Raw genomic sequence first — 14352 nt, forward strand, 5'->3', positions numbered from 1 at the left:
AATCAAATTAAATATGAATTAATTGTCTACTCCATTTAACGAGCTGTTCCCGTACATTCTTCTTAAGCATGCCAGCCATGGCTGGATAAAACTTTAGCTCTGATTTCTATGAACATATGCGGGGCAACCTGCGTTCACCTCGGAGTCAGGGGCTCGGGAAAGTTTTAAATTGCTTCAGAACATACCACAATCCACAACTGCTGGTGTGAATATAACTAGTAATCTGTTAGTTTTGCCCCGAGTTTGGTAGTTAGGATTAAAAGATGTACTCTAAAAGGATTGTTTGTGTTTAACTTTGACCTGGCTAGAATGAATTGGAAGCGATTTTCTAATACGTTACTAAGTAGTTATCTAACTAAACTATATTGGAAACAATGTTAGTTAAGTCCCATCTAGGTTAGTTTCGGTTTAAAAGTTTCAATCAAATTTGTAGTAGTAGATTCCTATACAAGCTTCATCAATTGTAAGTAGGTCTTGTGTACATTGTATTTTATTGTAAACATAGAATTAATATGTAATAGGAGTAATCGATAAGTAACTTTAAGCCCCTCCTTCGGATAGTGCAAAGGCAATTTGCTCACTAGTGATGTGCACTAGCTATTAGTTTTATGGTACAAAGTGATTGGCATGTACTTTTAGTTTGCACGAAAGTTCCTATATATCAAACAAATTTAAAAAAAAATCTATGAAAACTAGACTATAATATACTTATATAATATTGAGTATATTATATGTTATCTACACAAATAAATAAAATTGTAGTGTCTGTTTGTAATATTGAAATAACGGTTTTTTGTACTATTCGCAATACAGAAATGTTAAATAAGTATAAATTAAAGATACATGAATATAACTGCACAGTGGTAGATGGTTTTTGCTGTGATTGTCCAACTTTAGAAAAGACTACACATTTGAAATATTTGGGAATTATAATTGATAGCAATCTTACCTTCAAAACACATATTGCATCCCTCACTAACAGAATACGTAAATTAATATCTGTTTTTAAAAAACTTCGAAATGCTGTTGATTCAAAATTAATGAAAAGTACTTACTTAGCACTGTGTCAATCTTTATGTACTTACGGTATCTCAGTATGGGGTGGTTCCCCGAAAACAATTCTGAAACCGTTAGAAGTGGCGCAGAGAGCAGTACTTAAAGTTTCTACATTTAGACCGAGATTATATCCTACAAGGCAACTATATCAGTCCTGTGAGGTTCTAACAATTCGTCAACTTTATATACTCGATACAGTTCTTAAGCAACATTCTCTGCTACAATATGACCCAAAGCTTTTGACAAAACGAAAATCGTATAATGTATGTAAACAAGTAAATAAATTTAGGACAAATTTTGCTCAGAGATTTTTTCCCTTTTTGGGACCATATTTGTACAACAATATTAACAAGAAGCTTCATATATATCCTAAAAGCAAAATAAAATACAAAAAATTGTTATTAAAGTGGTTATTAACCCTATCGTATGAGGATACCGAAGGTTTGTTGTCTGTTCTGGGGTGATAGATTAAGCTAATCTTATATATTTGTTTGATTTGTTACTTTGGTGGGATGGACAAGAGATTTTCGGTAGTATCTAAATTCCTTACACACACTCACAGTCATTTCACACACACACACACACACACACACACACACACACACACACACACACACACACACACACACACACACACACACACATATATATCATTAACTATATTATATACCGCAACTAGCGACACATTATACAACTTTACCTCACAAAAACATTTATTAGATTTAGTAAATACCAGTAAGTCCTCGGAGAGAGCCTGGAGATCTGTAGTACAGGTTTCGACTTAGTTCAGACTCCAGACTCTCACAAGGAATAGCTTGTAAGTTTAAATACATACTTTTGTACATGCATGTGAATATAAATATTTTAGAAAAATAAAGTTAATATCCACGCGGACGAAGTCGCGAATACAGCTAGTATATAATATAATAGTTGGAAACAACTAAAATACACAAATAACCAACTCAACTCAATATAAACTTATAGTTAATACATATATGTATGTTTCTATCACAGCAACCATTAGTCATTAGATGATTAGATAATAATATATGATAAAACCTGAATTAATTAGGTACATAAATACGTAACACATTACTATCTAGTCTATGGAGGACCCCTGAGGCCGTGTAATCGGTAGTAAATAGTTAGTGAATGAAATATTGATTCTCTTTATGTAATTGTAATTGGTTATGGTTATGTCTGTGGCAAATATTAGAGGAAACCTATATACTTGAACAATTCCAATGACAGATATGAAGGGTTCGTTCATATTCGTGAAAGTGGTATATAGGGTAGAGCCGCAATATTCTGTCCTACTACCATTCTATAATATAGTTATGTGGTGGACTATTGTAATGCATTTAGAAGTAGATCTGTAATTTTATTTATTTATTTTAGACTACTAGGTCTATATTATTAATATCTTATAGACTTAACATACTCGTACATATGAATTAATATTATAAAGTTAAAATAAGTTAAATAGTACTAAAATTAAAAAAGTAATACAAGGCTCTACGTGCCATGTTGGCTCTAAAGGGCCTAAAGGGCCGAAATACGGGCTTCTATAACATTATTCATGTTAAGACCTGATTTTATTTAAATAACAATGAATGCCATTTTTTCAGTTTGATAAAACCGAAACACTCACCTTTTAAGTCGGTTAAAAAGAAAACTAGATTTTATCAATTTATATGGTAAATAAAAATAATTCACGGAATCGGTTTAAAATTAATTTCTAATTACTAAACATAACTATCTAAATTAATAACCTCCCTTTTTAAGTTGGTTAAAAAGACACCAATAAGCTACCGAAACATGTCTATCTATATATTTTAATCTAACTCACTAAGGTTAGAGATAAATATTTCTGTATATACATAATCAACTAAAATTAGTCATAAAGTACTTAACTCTATTTGCCACATTTTTAAATCTAATAAATATCAAATAACACTCCAATGAATGGCCACGCCAGTTGATAACAATTATCTTTATTAATGATAATTTATGAAAAATAAACTAATTTAGTACGTTCAAAAGTAAAGTTATACAATTGGACACTCATTAATATTGTATAGATTTGTTTTAATTATTGTGAATAAATATGTGTAGATAAAGGATTTATTTGCATGTTCAATATACATACAACAAAATAATACAAAGAAAGAAATAATAAAAATTGAAACGAAATTAAATAAATTAAAAAAAGTGACTCCGCAAATGCCACACGATTTGTGTATGTTGCTGAGATACTACGTGCTGCAGCAGTTCTTTTTTTCAGACTACTCTAATGCTGTTGGCCGCATGTGGCCTTTACAGTTGTCTTCTTGTGATGAGTCTAAGTTCGGAATGATTGGTAGAATAAAAAAAAAAAGACTGTTCAAAAGTGCTTGTATTGAGTTTATTTGAATAAATAATTTCTATTGCTGTTCAAACTATATATTACTGAAAATTAAATAAATGTATAACTGTATGTCGTATCTCGGAGTATCACGTTTTATCATACATGATATAAAAGAATAGAAACTGATTTTTTAATACCGAATAATGATTAATACAATTAATCATAATTACGTATTTCCTATTATCGATTGTTACTATAAGATAGTTATTATATCGTCGTTAGATTGTAGTTTATCCCATTCAAATTCAAATTCAAAATGTATGTTTATATAATTAATCTGGTGTGAATATATAGATAGACAGATTATAGATAAGCATAAGCAAACTATTCTAAGATAGAAATAGTTTTCATTCCGCTCCATAAGTCCTTCCGCGAGTTTGCACTCGTCCACTATCGTCCGGTGAAGCTGTAAAGGTCAGGTGCGGCCAACAGCATTAGCACAGTCAGAAAAAAAAACGTGTTTTGAAATGTCCATATGAATCTTAAATTATAAATAAGCATGTCATCTCTCCCTTCAGAATGACGAAGAATGGGCGGGTAGTACCAATGTCACATAATGACGTGATGTTCATGCTGATCATTACGAGTATATAAAAAGAGTATAGTTCTAGACGCAAGCATATGTTTTATTCTCTACATTGAGCTTTTATAACTCACTCTTAATAAACTTAATCTTCTTAATCTGTTATATTGCTTTACGGGCAGGCAAGAAACAACAGTACTAGAAGTATTTATACGTACTAAGTTTAAAGAATAAGAATAAGTTCTGTAGTCCTTTTTGATTCAGTATATGTATTTAAAAAGGCATGTATTCAAAGAGGCAACGCTTCCAGTATCTTGGGTACGCTGCCACGATGTGCTGCGTTGGATGACAATGATTGTTTTTTGTAATTGTATGTATTAATGTATTTGTTTAAAATTAAAAGTAAAATAAAAAAAAGTTGGAAAAAAGGCATGTACATAAAGGCAATGAAAAGAAAGTATCCATATTTATAAAGCTTAATTTTACGTAATCTGTTAATTGCCACAGAATATGACTTTTAGGATGTTGTGGTGAATATTTAAACAATGCACTCTGCCACTTGTCAATTTTCAAATCTAATCTAATCTGGCTATTTAAATAAAATTTATTGTATTCACCGTAATTTATTTATAGGTATTATAATTTGAAAGATAAAATAATCATATGGACTGAATTCTAGGTTAATTATAGAAACGACAACATGATCCACCTTGACTGACAGACAAATATATGACATATTACATATTAAACTAAATTTAATAAGAACACGAAATTAATTTTTAATTTATTTGTAAAATTTGTAGCTTAAAGTTCGTGTTTGTATTTATTGTTTCAAATTTAAATAAAAAAATAATTATTAATAAAAAAATATCATAAATAATTCAAATATTAATAATTAATAAAAATGATTAAATTTAATAATTTTATATATTTTTTATTATTATAACTTTATTAATATATAAAATATATTACACTACAATTGATAATTTAATATTTACACATATATGTACGTAATGACGTAAAAACTCGCCTTGTGCCATACATACATGTACATAAATTTAATTAATAAATGATGTAAGAACTTGCCTTATTCATAGAGTTATCTCCACCAACCATCGTAGAAAACTGTTATCTGATTCCTTCTGTGCTGTATCACAACGTTTTTTAACAAACATATGTACTAAATACACGCACAACTCGTATACCCTGCGTTCAGATATTGACATCGGTGCTAAGTTTCACAGCTACTTGCCAACTGAATCTGACACACTACCCCGATGTTATCGATGTATATAATTACGATATCACACGATAGATATGTTACGAAAAAATGTGAAATTAAATATTTGCGATAAATTTACAGTTTCATTGTTTATTATCTTTTTATTTGCGACAAGCGCTTTGTAGACTAGACAGAGTCAGTGAGAAATGACTGTGTAATATAGTCTACCTCGATTGTTCAGTGTTGTTCTTTGACAGTGCTATTAGTGTATAAAGTAATAGTTGCCATTCATTACGAGGGTTATCAGCTTCTTTGCTATTTCACTTATTAAATATATTACGCATATCGGTATTCTGCTGCATTTTTAAATTATTTAGACGTTTATTTATTTTTCTGCTTTAATAATTGTATGCCATTCATTGTTATTATCTTTAACTATTTAATAATTAAGTAATACACGTGAATTACTGTTCATACAAATATATTACGTATGCTTACATTAAACTCAATCAAGGTTACTTTTACAAAAAATATGCCTAAGATACAATATCTAATTTATAACTTTATATTGCATATGTCATAGATTTTATGCAATGTATCTTATCAGGTATTAATTACTTTTTAATTAAGGGGCATATTAAACGTTTTATACTTATATCTATACTAATATTATAAATGCTTAAGTATGTCTGCTTGTTTGTTATTTTCCCACGACCAAACGGCCGAACGAATCTTAATGAAATTTGATAGAGGCCCGATGGTACAGATGATATTATTAGCATGGGCATAGGCTATGTTTATCTGAAAAATAATGGTAAAAGTTGATGCAGGCGAAGTTGCAGATAACAGATAGTATCTTAAATATTTACGGTCCAGTATAGGTGGCGTAAGTTTGGTGCAAACGATTATTAGCCTAAGCTTGAATGGAGATGCAGACATCGGTCAAGCAGCGAAGGCATTTTTGGGCAGAAAACTGCATGTCAATCATAGCATTCCGCAGACCAGCACAGACACATGTCTGCACAGCGCGCGTCTATTACGATTTATACATTTATTCATATAAACATGTTCGCCTCCCTGATCGATCCGCCATTCAATTCAAACGGGGATCTAAATTACAACGGCCTGAGTCGAGGTACCCTTAGAGATGCCGTCAGACTAAACTCGTATACGTTGGGCAGGAGTTGGCCTTGAGTCGCATCAAAAGTCCTTCCGCTGGTTTGGTATGTCACCTGCACTCGCCCCTTATGTGAAGTTACATACCAACTGCGGCCAACAGTATTGGGATAGTTCGAAAAAAAACAATTTGTTCACAAAAGCTTGTATTGTACTGTACTGTGTCGGTAATCTGCATCGCCGTATACGCTTCGGCTTTTAATCTTTTTGCGTGTGGAGTTCGATTTTCCACAGATAAGAGCATATTACAGAGTTTTTCTAAACATCAGCATGAGTCTGAAATATATTTAGATGTTTCTAACTGTGAACAGTTTTAATAACAATATTTCGTGATAAAGTCTGGTATTGATAAATTTTGCTTCATTAGTTATAGATAACAATGTTAATAAACCTGTGGTGCAATGCATTACAACAAAGCGATATCTTATCAACTATACAAACCTTAATAAGAATTTAGTAGCGACGCGACATTTTTTCATATGCTCGCTATCATTATGTCTAATTCATATTGGGTATTTAAATATAATGATCCGTAATACAAACAGAGTATATCTATAGAAAATTAATATAGAAGTATAAAGAATAATCCATCAAAAGTGTATTACTGGAACTATATTAGTTTTATCATCATTTGATCGATTCAACAGATCCTGTTAAATCAAAAGATACGTGGAGATTCTGAGATATCATTATCATCATTATGGTATAATGATGATAATGATTAACTTATCAATCATGTACCGCTTAACATAGATCTTTCTTAATATTACGTCATGAAGTGTGGTCCTACCGGTTTTCTCGGAAACTAATTCAAATGATTGGACTGTACCGTTTTCCACCTTTTTATAAGCTTTAATTAAAAATAGCAATCTATTAATTCCATATGTCATATACTGTTTTAAACTTGACTGTCGTTATTTATACGTATAATTATTTGGTTTTGTCTGGATAACCTTTCAAAAGAACTGTACAAAAATGTTGTTGAATGAAATTAATATTTAGGATATCATCAATGAAAGAACCTGACATGATTATTCCGTTTATATAAAAACGTCGTTTTAAAGGAACAGTAAAAAATGTTGTTTATATATTATATATATATCGCCTATATATATATATATATATATATATATATATATATATATATATATATATATCATAATAATATTTTCATATATTATATCTATATGTATTGTGACTTGTTACAGAGACAGACAAACTTTCGCAATTATAGTATTACTATGTATTGCTGTAACAATAATAAGATAAATAAAATCGCCTTAACCTAAATTAATACAAAAACATGTATGATTTGATTCGCGCTTATCATACACAGCGCTACAAAAGGCTGTCTTTGTTTCAGTTTGCTATGGAGCAGCGGCTGGTGTATGTTTCTGTATATATATAAAAAAATTACTTCGATATTTGTTTTACAGGATAGACTGTAAAACAAATATCGAAGTAAATTTTTTATACTATCATAGTGGCAAATAAGCATATGATCCATCTGATGGTAAACGGTTACCGTAGTATATGGATACCTGAAACACGTCTATCACGTGCGTTTTCGTCTCGTAAGACACTTTAATATACGCTATATATGTATAGAAAAATCCCATGTTGCAGTCTCCCGAGAAAACCTCGGCAGGTAGTTCATTCCACAGTCTAAGTGTACGCGGAAGAAGCTCCTCTGAAACCACACTGTCCTAGACCACTTAGGTTCTAGCGTGTGTGGATGAATTCCCTATCGATCGTCGTCGTCATCTATCAGCACCGTCGTCTATACCTATTTTCAAACAAATCGGTTCACGAAACAAGTTGCTTAGTAGCTGTAATGAGTGAGAAGATTATTTAAACTATAAAATATAAATTACTTATTTAGTAACTTATTAATATTAATACATTTTTGTATTAATAATATATAGTATTTTTATAGTAACTAGAAAAATACTTACTTACTTACTCCATTAGTTACTAAGTGGCCAATAATGTCGAAATAAAAGAATTGCTATTATCAGTATCTAGTGCTATTATTTTATTATTGTGTCGTTATAGTGATTGTTGTATTGAGAACCACTTGAAGTTATGAATGGGATATGTGAAATAAAATATGGAATGGTGAATCATGTGGTAAGGAAGATTGCACGTTAAAACTTTGTGTATATGTTAGCCCATCGTGACAGATTCACCAAGAATTTATCACGATGATAGGATAGCGTGGAGGTCAACCTGACATGGAACATTGCATTAAAATCTTCAGTTCACATTACTAACAATTCCCTTTTCCCCTCTATGTCGTTATATTAGTAATTGTTATATTGGCAACCAAACCACTTGAGGTTATGAATGGAAAATGTGATATAAAAAATGAAATGGTGAAACATATGGTAAGGAATATTAGACGCTTAAAAGTTTGTGAAATTTGAAATAAAATTACTTCTTATTAGAAGATATTATACTTATATTACTTCTTATTATGGATATTATTTTATAACCTTATTTTCTCCACTCCAGTAATAACTGGAGTGGAGAAAATAAGGTTATAAAATAATATTCAAAATTTCAATTACAATTGTTTAATGAAAACAAATTGCCTTTCAGAATTATGTATAATCAGACATTGCTCATGTTTTTTTTGTTATTACAACAAACTAATCTTAATCTTGTATTGTATATCTTTATTAATTCTTAGAATTTCATTTATGTTCTACCTAAATGCTATAATACAAGAATTTCATAGACTACAGTGAATTGGGAATTTTAATTATGTTAGGAAATATAATAAAACAAGGCATACTACATTGAGAAATATACAGTTTACAAAGGAAAGATTAGCGAGAATAGGGAGATGCGACTCGACTCATCTTAAAGCGTCTTGTACCTAATTTGACTGGAGAACCACTCAGCTTTTATTTTAAACTTATAAAATCGCTCCCCATTTTTCAGACGACCTTAGAAACAACGGAGGCAAGTAATGCAAAAATATATCCCCCATTAAGTATGGAAAAAAGACAGCATAGTGGAAGTTCTCTAGACAAATTGGAAAAGATCCTGTTTGCAAATTACAAATAATTCTTTGTATACTAGCGCTTAATGGGGATGGACAGAAGATGTTTTCATTTGCATAATGAGGGCCTCTTTTGCGTACGTACCAACTTGTCTTCATTTTTTTCAATGATTTTCTTTCCCGTTGTCCGGGACGATAGTATTTCTTGATGCCTATTAACATTCAATGGGGTTAAAGCTTCGAATAAAATGCGTTTTATATCACTTGTACGAACCATGGTTACCTAGAATTTTGGATTATTTCAACGTTCTATATTAAATATATATATAATTATTATAGTTAGTCGGGACTTAACACGATTAACTTTACTAATCGGTGTACTAGGTGTTACTCACGACTTTATCTATTCAGATTTTCATTCACTGTAACTTAAGTTACATGAAAATCTGGATAAAGAAAGGACAATATAGATATGTTTAAACATATTTAACAATATAGATATGTTTAAACATATCTATATTGTCCTCGTGGTACAATCTATCGTTACGTCAATTTTCATTAAGATCCATTCAGCCGTTTTGTCGAAAAAAGACAACTAACAGATAAACGACAGACGCACTTTTGCAATGTTGGTCACGAGCACGAAATTAAGCTAATATATTAATTCAGGATAATTTGTTTCCGATTATGTACTTAAATATCTTTAAATTAGATATAAGTTCATTGTTTTCCGATATATACACATAGAAGCAGTAATTACTAGATATGGTTTTCGCAAACAATAGCTATTAATTAATATTTTTTATCAAATAACACACGTAACAATGTATCACATTTTATTATCTTAAAAAAACAATATAATTATTTAAAAACATACCTGATACTGAATCACGCTTGTTGGGCCTTTAGAAATTTAAAACACATACCTACGCCTCAGTAGAAGTACTATACTTAATGAAACTATAATTACAAATTTAATTTTAAACACTGGTTCTATTGTGAAATACTGTCAAATATTATACTTGTATGTGTCAAATAAGAGGTATTGTGTCAATTCTTTTTTATTGATATATTGTATATTTTATACTTAATTAAAAAATATATATTAACATTTTGTACTCACGTATTTAAACTATAAGTGTGCGAAATTTCATACTCCTCTGTTGCCGCAATTTTCGTAAAAAGCGGTAAAAAGTGTATGCTTTACGTATTAATGTAATGATGTTACTCAGTATTACATACTCGTATTTAGGATTTTGTGTGAATACAAACTGCCAAACTGATGTAGAAATAAATCCAATTTAAAATTAATTCCTTTGTTTATTAAAAAAGGTAAGTCCGACTGGACTTACCTTGTCTTGTTTTTTTTTTAATAATTTAGATAATAACCTAATATAAAATGTTGTATATAAAGCAATTTTACATATATTAAACCTTTAATGACGTAGTGTTATAGGTTCAATCGTGTTTGTATGACATAATAAGTGTATTAGAATATGACAGATTTTTTTTATAGATGTATGAGTAGAAATAATATCATGACTGTAATTCTAGATGTGGTAGTCAGAGGTATTGTCATCTGTCGACCTCGTAGTTAATAATAATAATATCTCAGAACAAATGGTACTAGATAACTGATATAAGTACATAGACACAGACACATAAAATTTTTTATAACTAATAATATAAATACATGCTTAATAAAGGCCTCCGACAAGGTGGACGACCACGGTCAATGATAGGGTCAAGATCGCTAGAAAGGGTTGTTTGCGACAGCAGCAGCAGGCAGTGTAGGATCGATCGTTGTGAAGATTTTTGGGAGAGGCCTTTGTTCAGCAGTGGACGTCTTCCAGGTAGTACTCGTAAATCTGTTATCTATATGACTGCCTGTTACACCACTCATTCATTGCCATTCCAGAGAACTAAGATGCCATGCCTCTTATCCTGTAAATTTTATATATCATTATAACCTGTTTAAATTACTCAACTACAGTACTTGTAAATCTGTTATCTATATGACTACCCGTTACACCACTCATGCGTTGCCATTCCAGAGAACTAAGATGCCATGCCTCTTATTTAGTAATTTCCTTTATATTTTATATATAGTACTAACCATTGTAAATGACTGAACTATATATAGTCCTTGTAAATCTTTTATCCAACAAGTATGGATGCCGACATTAAATTTTTGAACAGATCGTTGCGGCGGGCGTGTGATCAAAAATGCTCGCTTTGATGCGTTTAATTTTAGACGCTAGTATTTTTATGTCTGTGCACGGGTTTAGTTTTCAGTGAAGTCCGGTCTATAATTGTCAATTTCCTAAAAATATTGCACGAAAATCCTGAGTGCAGTTTTTTGAAACCATATTTTTAACGAGCGTGTCGAAATTGTTTTTTCGATACAGGCCAGGTCGTTGTGTAGGGGTTTTGTGTAGTATGACGGTAAACGATATATTGTTGAAGAGTAGAGTTGAAAGGAGATTTTCGCTAATCCACTAGAAAAGAAAATTCCTTGTGCCATACCAAACTTAAAATAATTATAATGAATAATTAACCAAGTGCATGGATTTCTGATTAATTGATATTGTAGTTAAATATAGTTAGATAGATAATTGAACTATTATCATGTTGATACTGCTATCACTGTTTCAGTCATCATATGCTGATGCGTGTCAGCGATGACTAGAAATTTTAGTGAGACTGAGTTTTTAAATTAAAATATTTTTATTATTTTTTTATTTACATGTTTTTTAAAACATTAAACACGTTTTAAATCTAACCTACACCAATGTACCATATTTATTTATAACTAATAAATCAGTTACTTACCATCCCAACTGTTATTTTTGATGGGACAGAGGCAATGTCTGTGTCGATATTATGTTTAGTTCTATACTTAACATGCCTTGTTTGTTTGGTTATAACATCCTGTTATGCTGTAATCAAACGAGTATTTCAACTGTCTGATTCATTCGTTCTTTTATCGATATGATTATCAGCGGAGAGTCAATCGGAAATATAAATTACATAAGTTTTTGGTATCTACCAAATTTGAATTCACGGCCTTCAGGTTCTAAGCCGGAGTAATAAACCACTAAGCTATTATAATATTTTATTGGCTAGATTTCTGTTTAGATCCATTACACTTCAAAGCAGTGAATAGCCAACTTGACAAAGCACCTGCTATTAATAACGATCGAGAACAAAGGTGATGTAATTTAATGAATGGATACGTTACGACCCTTTCAATGTAGAAGTTTGCACATGTGCACACACACACACATACACACACACAGGGTTATATGTAGTCTGTGTATATTCATATGTATATGTACATATTCTACAAAATTATTATTTTATCGAGATAGACTTCAAAGTCAGTTGAAGTGGTACCTCTTTCCCACTTACTTCAGCCGCCAAGCTGCCTACTTTATAAGAAGTAAGTGAAGTCTTAACTTGATTGTAGATGTTGGGTAAAACAATAATAAATTAAATAATACATTAAAAATTACGTTCTAAAGAGTCACGAGTTATAATTTTGTTGCAATATTCAGCGAGGTTCTAGCTTATAAAGATGGTTTAATTTCTTCAAACGTATTTAAGAATCGTCTCCATTAAACTAGACTTTCAATAAATTATTCTACCTATTCAGTAGTTATACTATTATGACTAAGTATAGTCAATTATTTCTGACATGACACCCCTATCTATCTACATATCGTTTGTCAAAAGTGTGAAAATATGTAAGATGTAGGTTATGGTATGATACGAGATTCTTACCGAGATGTTCCCTAGAGATTATACTATAGGGTCCGTTAAAAGGGTCTGAAGAGGTATTTTTGAGGTATCACGTGCTCTATGGTAATCATTATTATGATTGTATCACATAATGTTTAAAAACGTCTTATTGCAAAACTACAGGGATATAACCCATTCAGAAGGATTGAGTAAATACCAAAATCACAATTAACAACTTGAAAATAATAGGTAGCCTCGGTGGTCAAGTGACTTAGCACTCTGCCTTGCATTCGATGATCAGGAGTTTATTCCATGTTCTATCCAAACATTTATCTTCATGAGTATGGCTGTTTTTATTGGTCTGGGTCTTTTCAATATATATTATGTATGTATTTACAAAAAAATGTATTTGCTATCAGTTGCTATGTACAGTACCCATAAAACGTTCTCTGCTTAACTTAAGACTAGATGATGCTGTGTGAATTGTACAAGGATGTTATTATTATTATTTCTCTTTTTTTATTGTTTTTTGGTCTAAAAGAAGGTAATACTCATCCTCACGGGCCTTAGTTAAGTGTAGGAGAGGTTGCGAATGAGAGTATGTTATAACTGAGGAAGTAAAAAAAATTCTTGTGCTACGGCAGGTGTTCAGTATTCATGCGTGACGGGGGGTGCCTGGAATCCTCGGTGAAAACCGGGGAAATCCGGCGCAACTCCCAGGGTACGGGATCTATCTGGGTGCGGTGCCCAGTGGCCGCCGCGAGGAAATTGGTCGAGGCCGGCCGACTAAGGGTCGGATGGGTGATGGCGCGGGTACAGTCGCTGGACCCGCGTCCTCAGCGGTGCTATCGCTGCCTACTTACAGGGCATGTGGGCGTGCGATGCACCGCAGTGGAAGACAGCAGCGGAATCTGCTTCCGCTGCTGCGAGGTAATCATTATTATGATTGTATCCATAATGTTTAAGGCCGCACGGTGCGCCGCGCCATCACCGAAATGTCGGTATTGTGCTGCGGCGGGTCGCAAGTCCGACCACAGAGTGGGCGTCACCAAGGAGTGTCGCCCGCCGAAGGCCCGTGCACCGGCACCGACCAGCAGCGGCAGAGGGGAAGGGATGGACACCTAACGGTTGGACATCCAATCCAACCGGGGTCACAGAGCTGCGGATGGGTAGGGCCATCCAAAGCTCTCTGGACGGAAAGTGGCCCGAGCGGAGGCGCG

The 14352-nt window shown here is 32.2% G+C and overlaps 1 protein-coding gene across 1 annotated transcript in view; it reads right to left on the bottom strand.

Annotated features, from left to right (window-relative positions):
* The window catches only part of LOC131844763 (sodium- and chloride-dependent glycine transporter 1-like), a 30161-nt gene extending 16091 nt beyond the window's left edge, over nt 1-14070 (bottom strand). Inside the window, exons 1-2 of the mRNA XM_059193722.1 lie at nt 13996-14070; nt 9537-9674 (exon numbers count right to left, since the gene is read on the bottom strand). Of these exons, the coding sequence (XP_059049705.1) occupies nt 9537-9674; nt 13996-14070 (213 nt within the window). The remainder of the gene's footprint in view (nt 1-9536; nt 9675-13995) is intronic.
* Nucleotides 14071-14352: the final 282 nt, after the last annotated feature.

The sequence above is a fragment of the Achroia grisella genome, unplaced genomic scaffold (genome assembly GCF_030625045.1).
Source record: "Achroia grisella isolate CSIRO2021 unplaced genomic scaffold, CSIRO_AGI_Agris_v1 utg413, whole genome shotgun sequence".
Taxonomy (NCBI): domain Eukaryota; kingdom Metazoa; phylum Arthropoda; class Insecta; order Lepidoptera; family Pyralidae; genus Achroia; species Achroia grisella.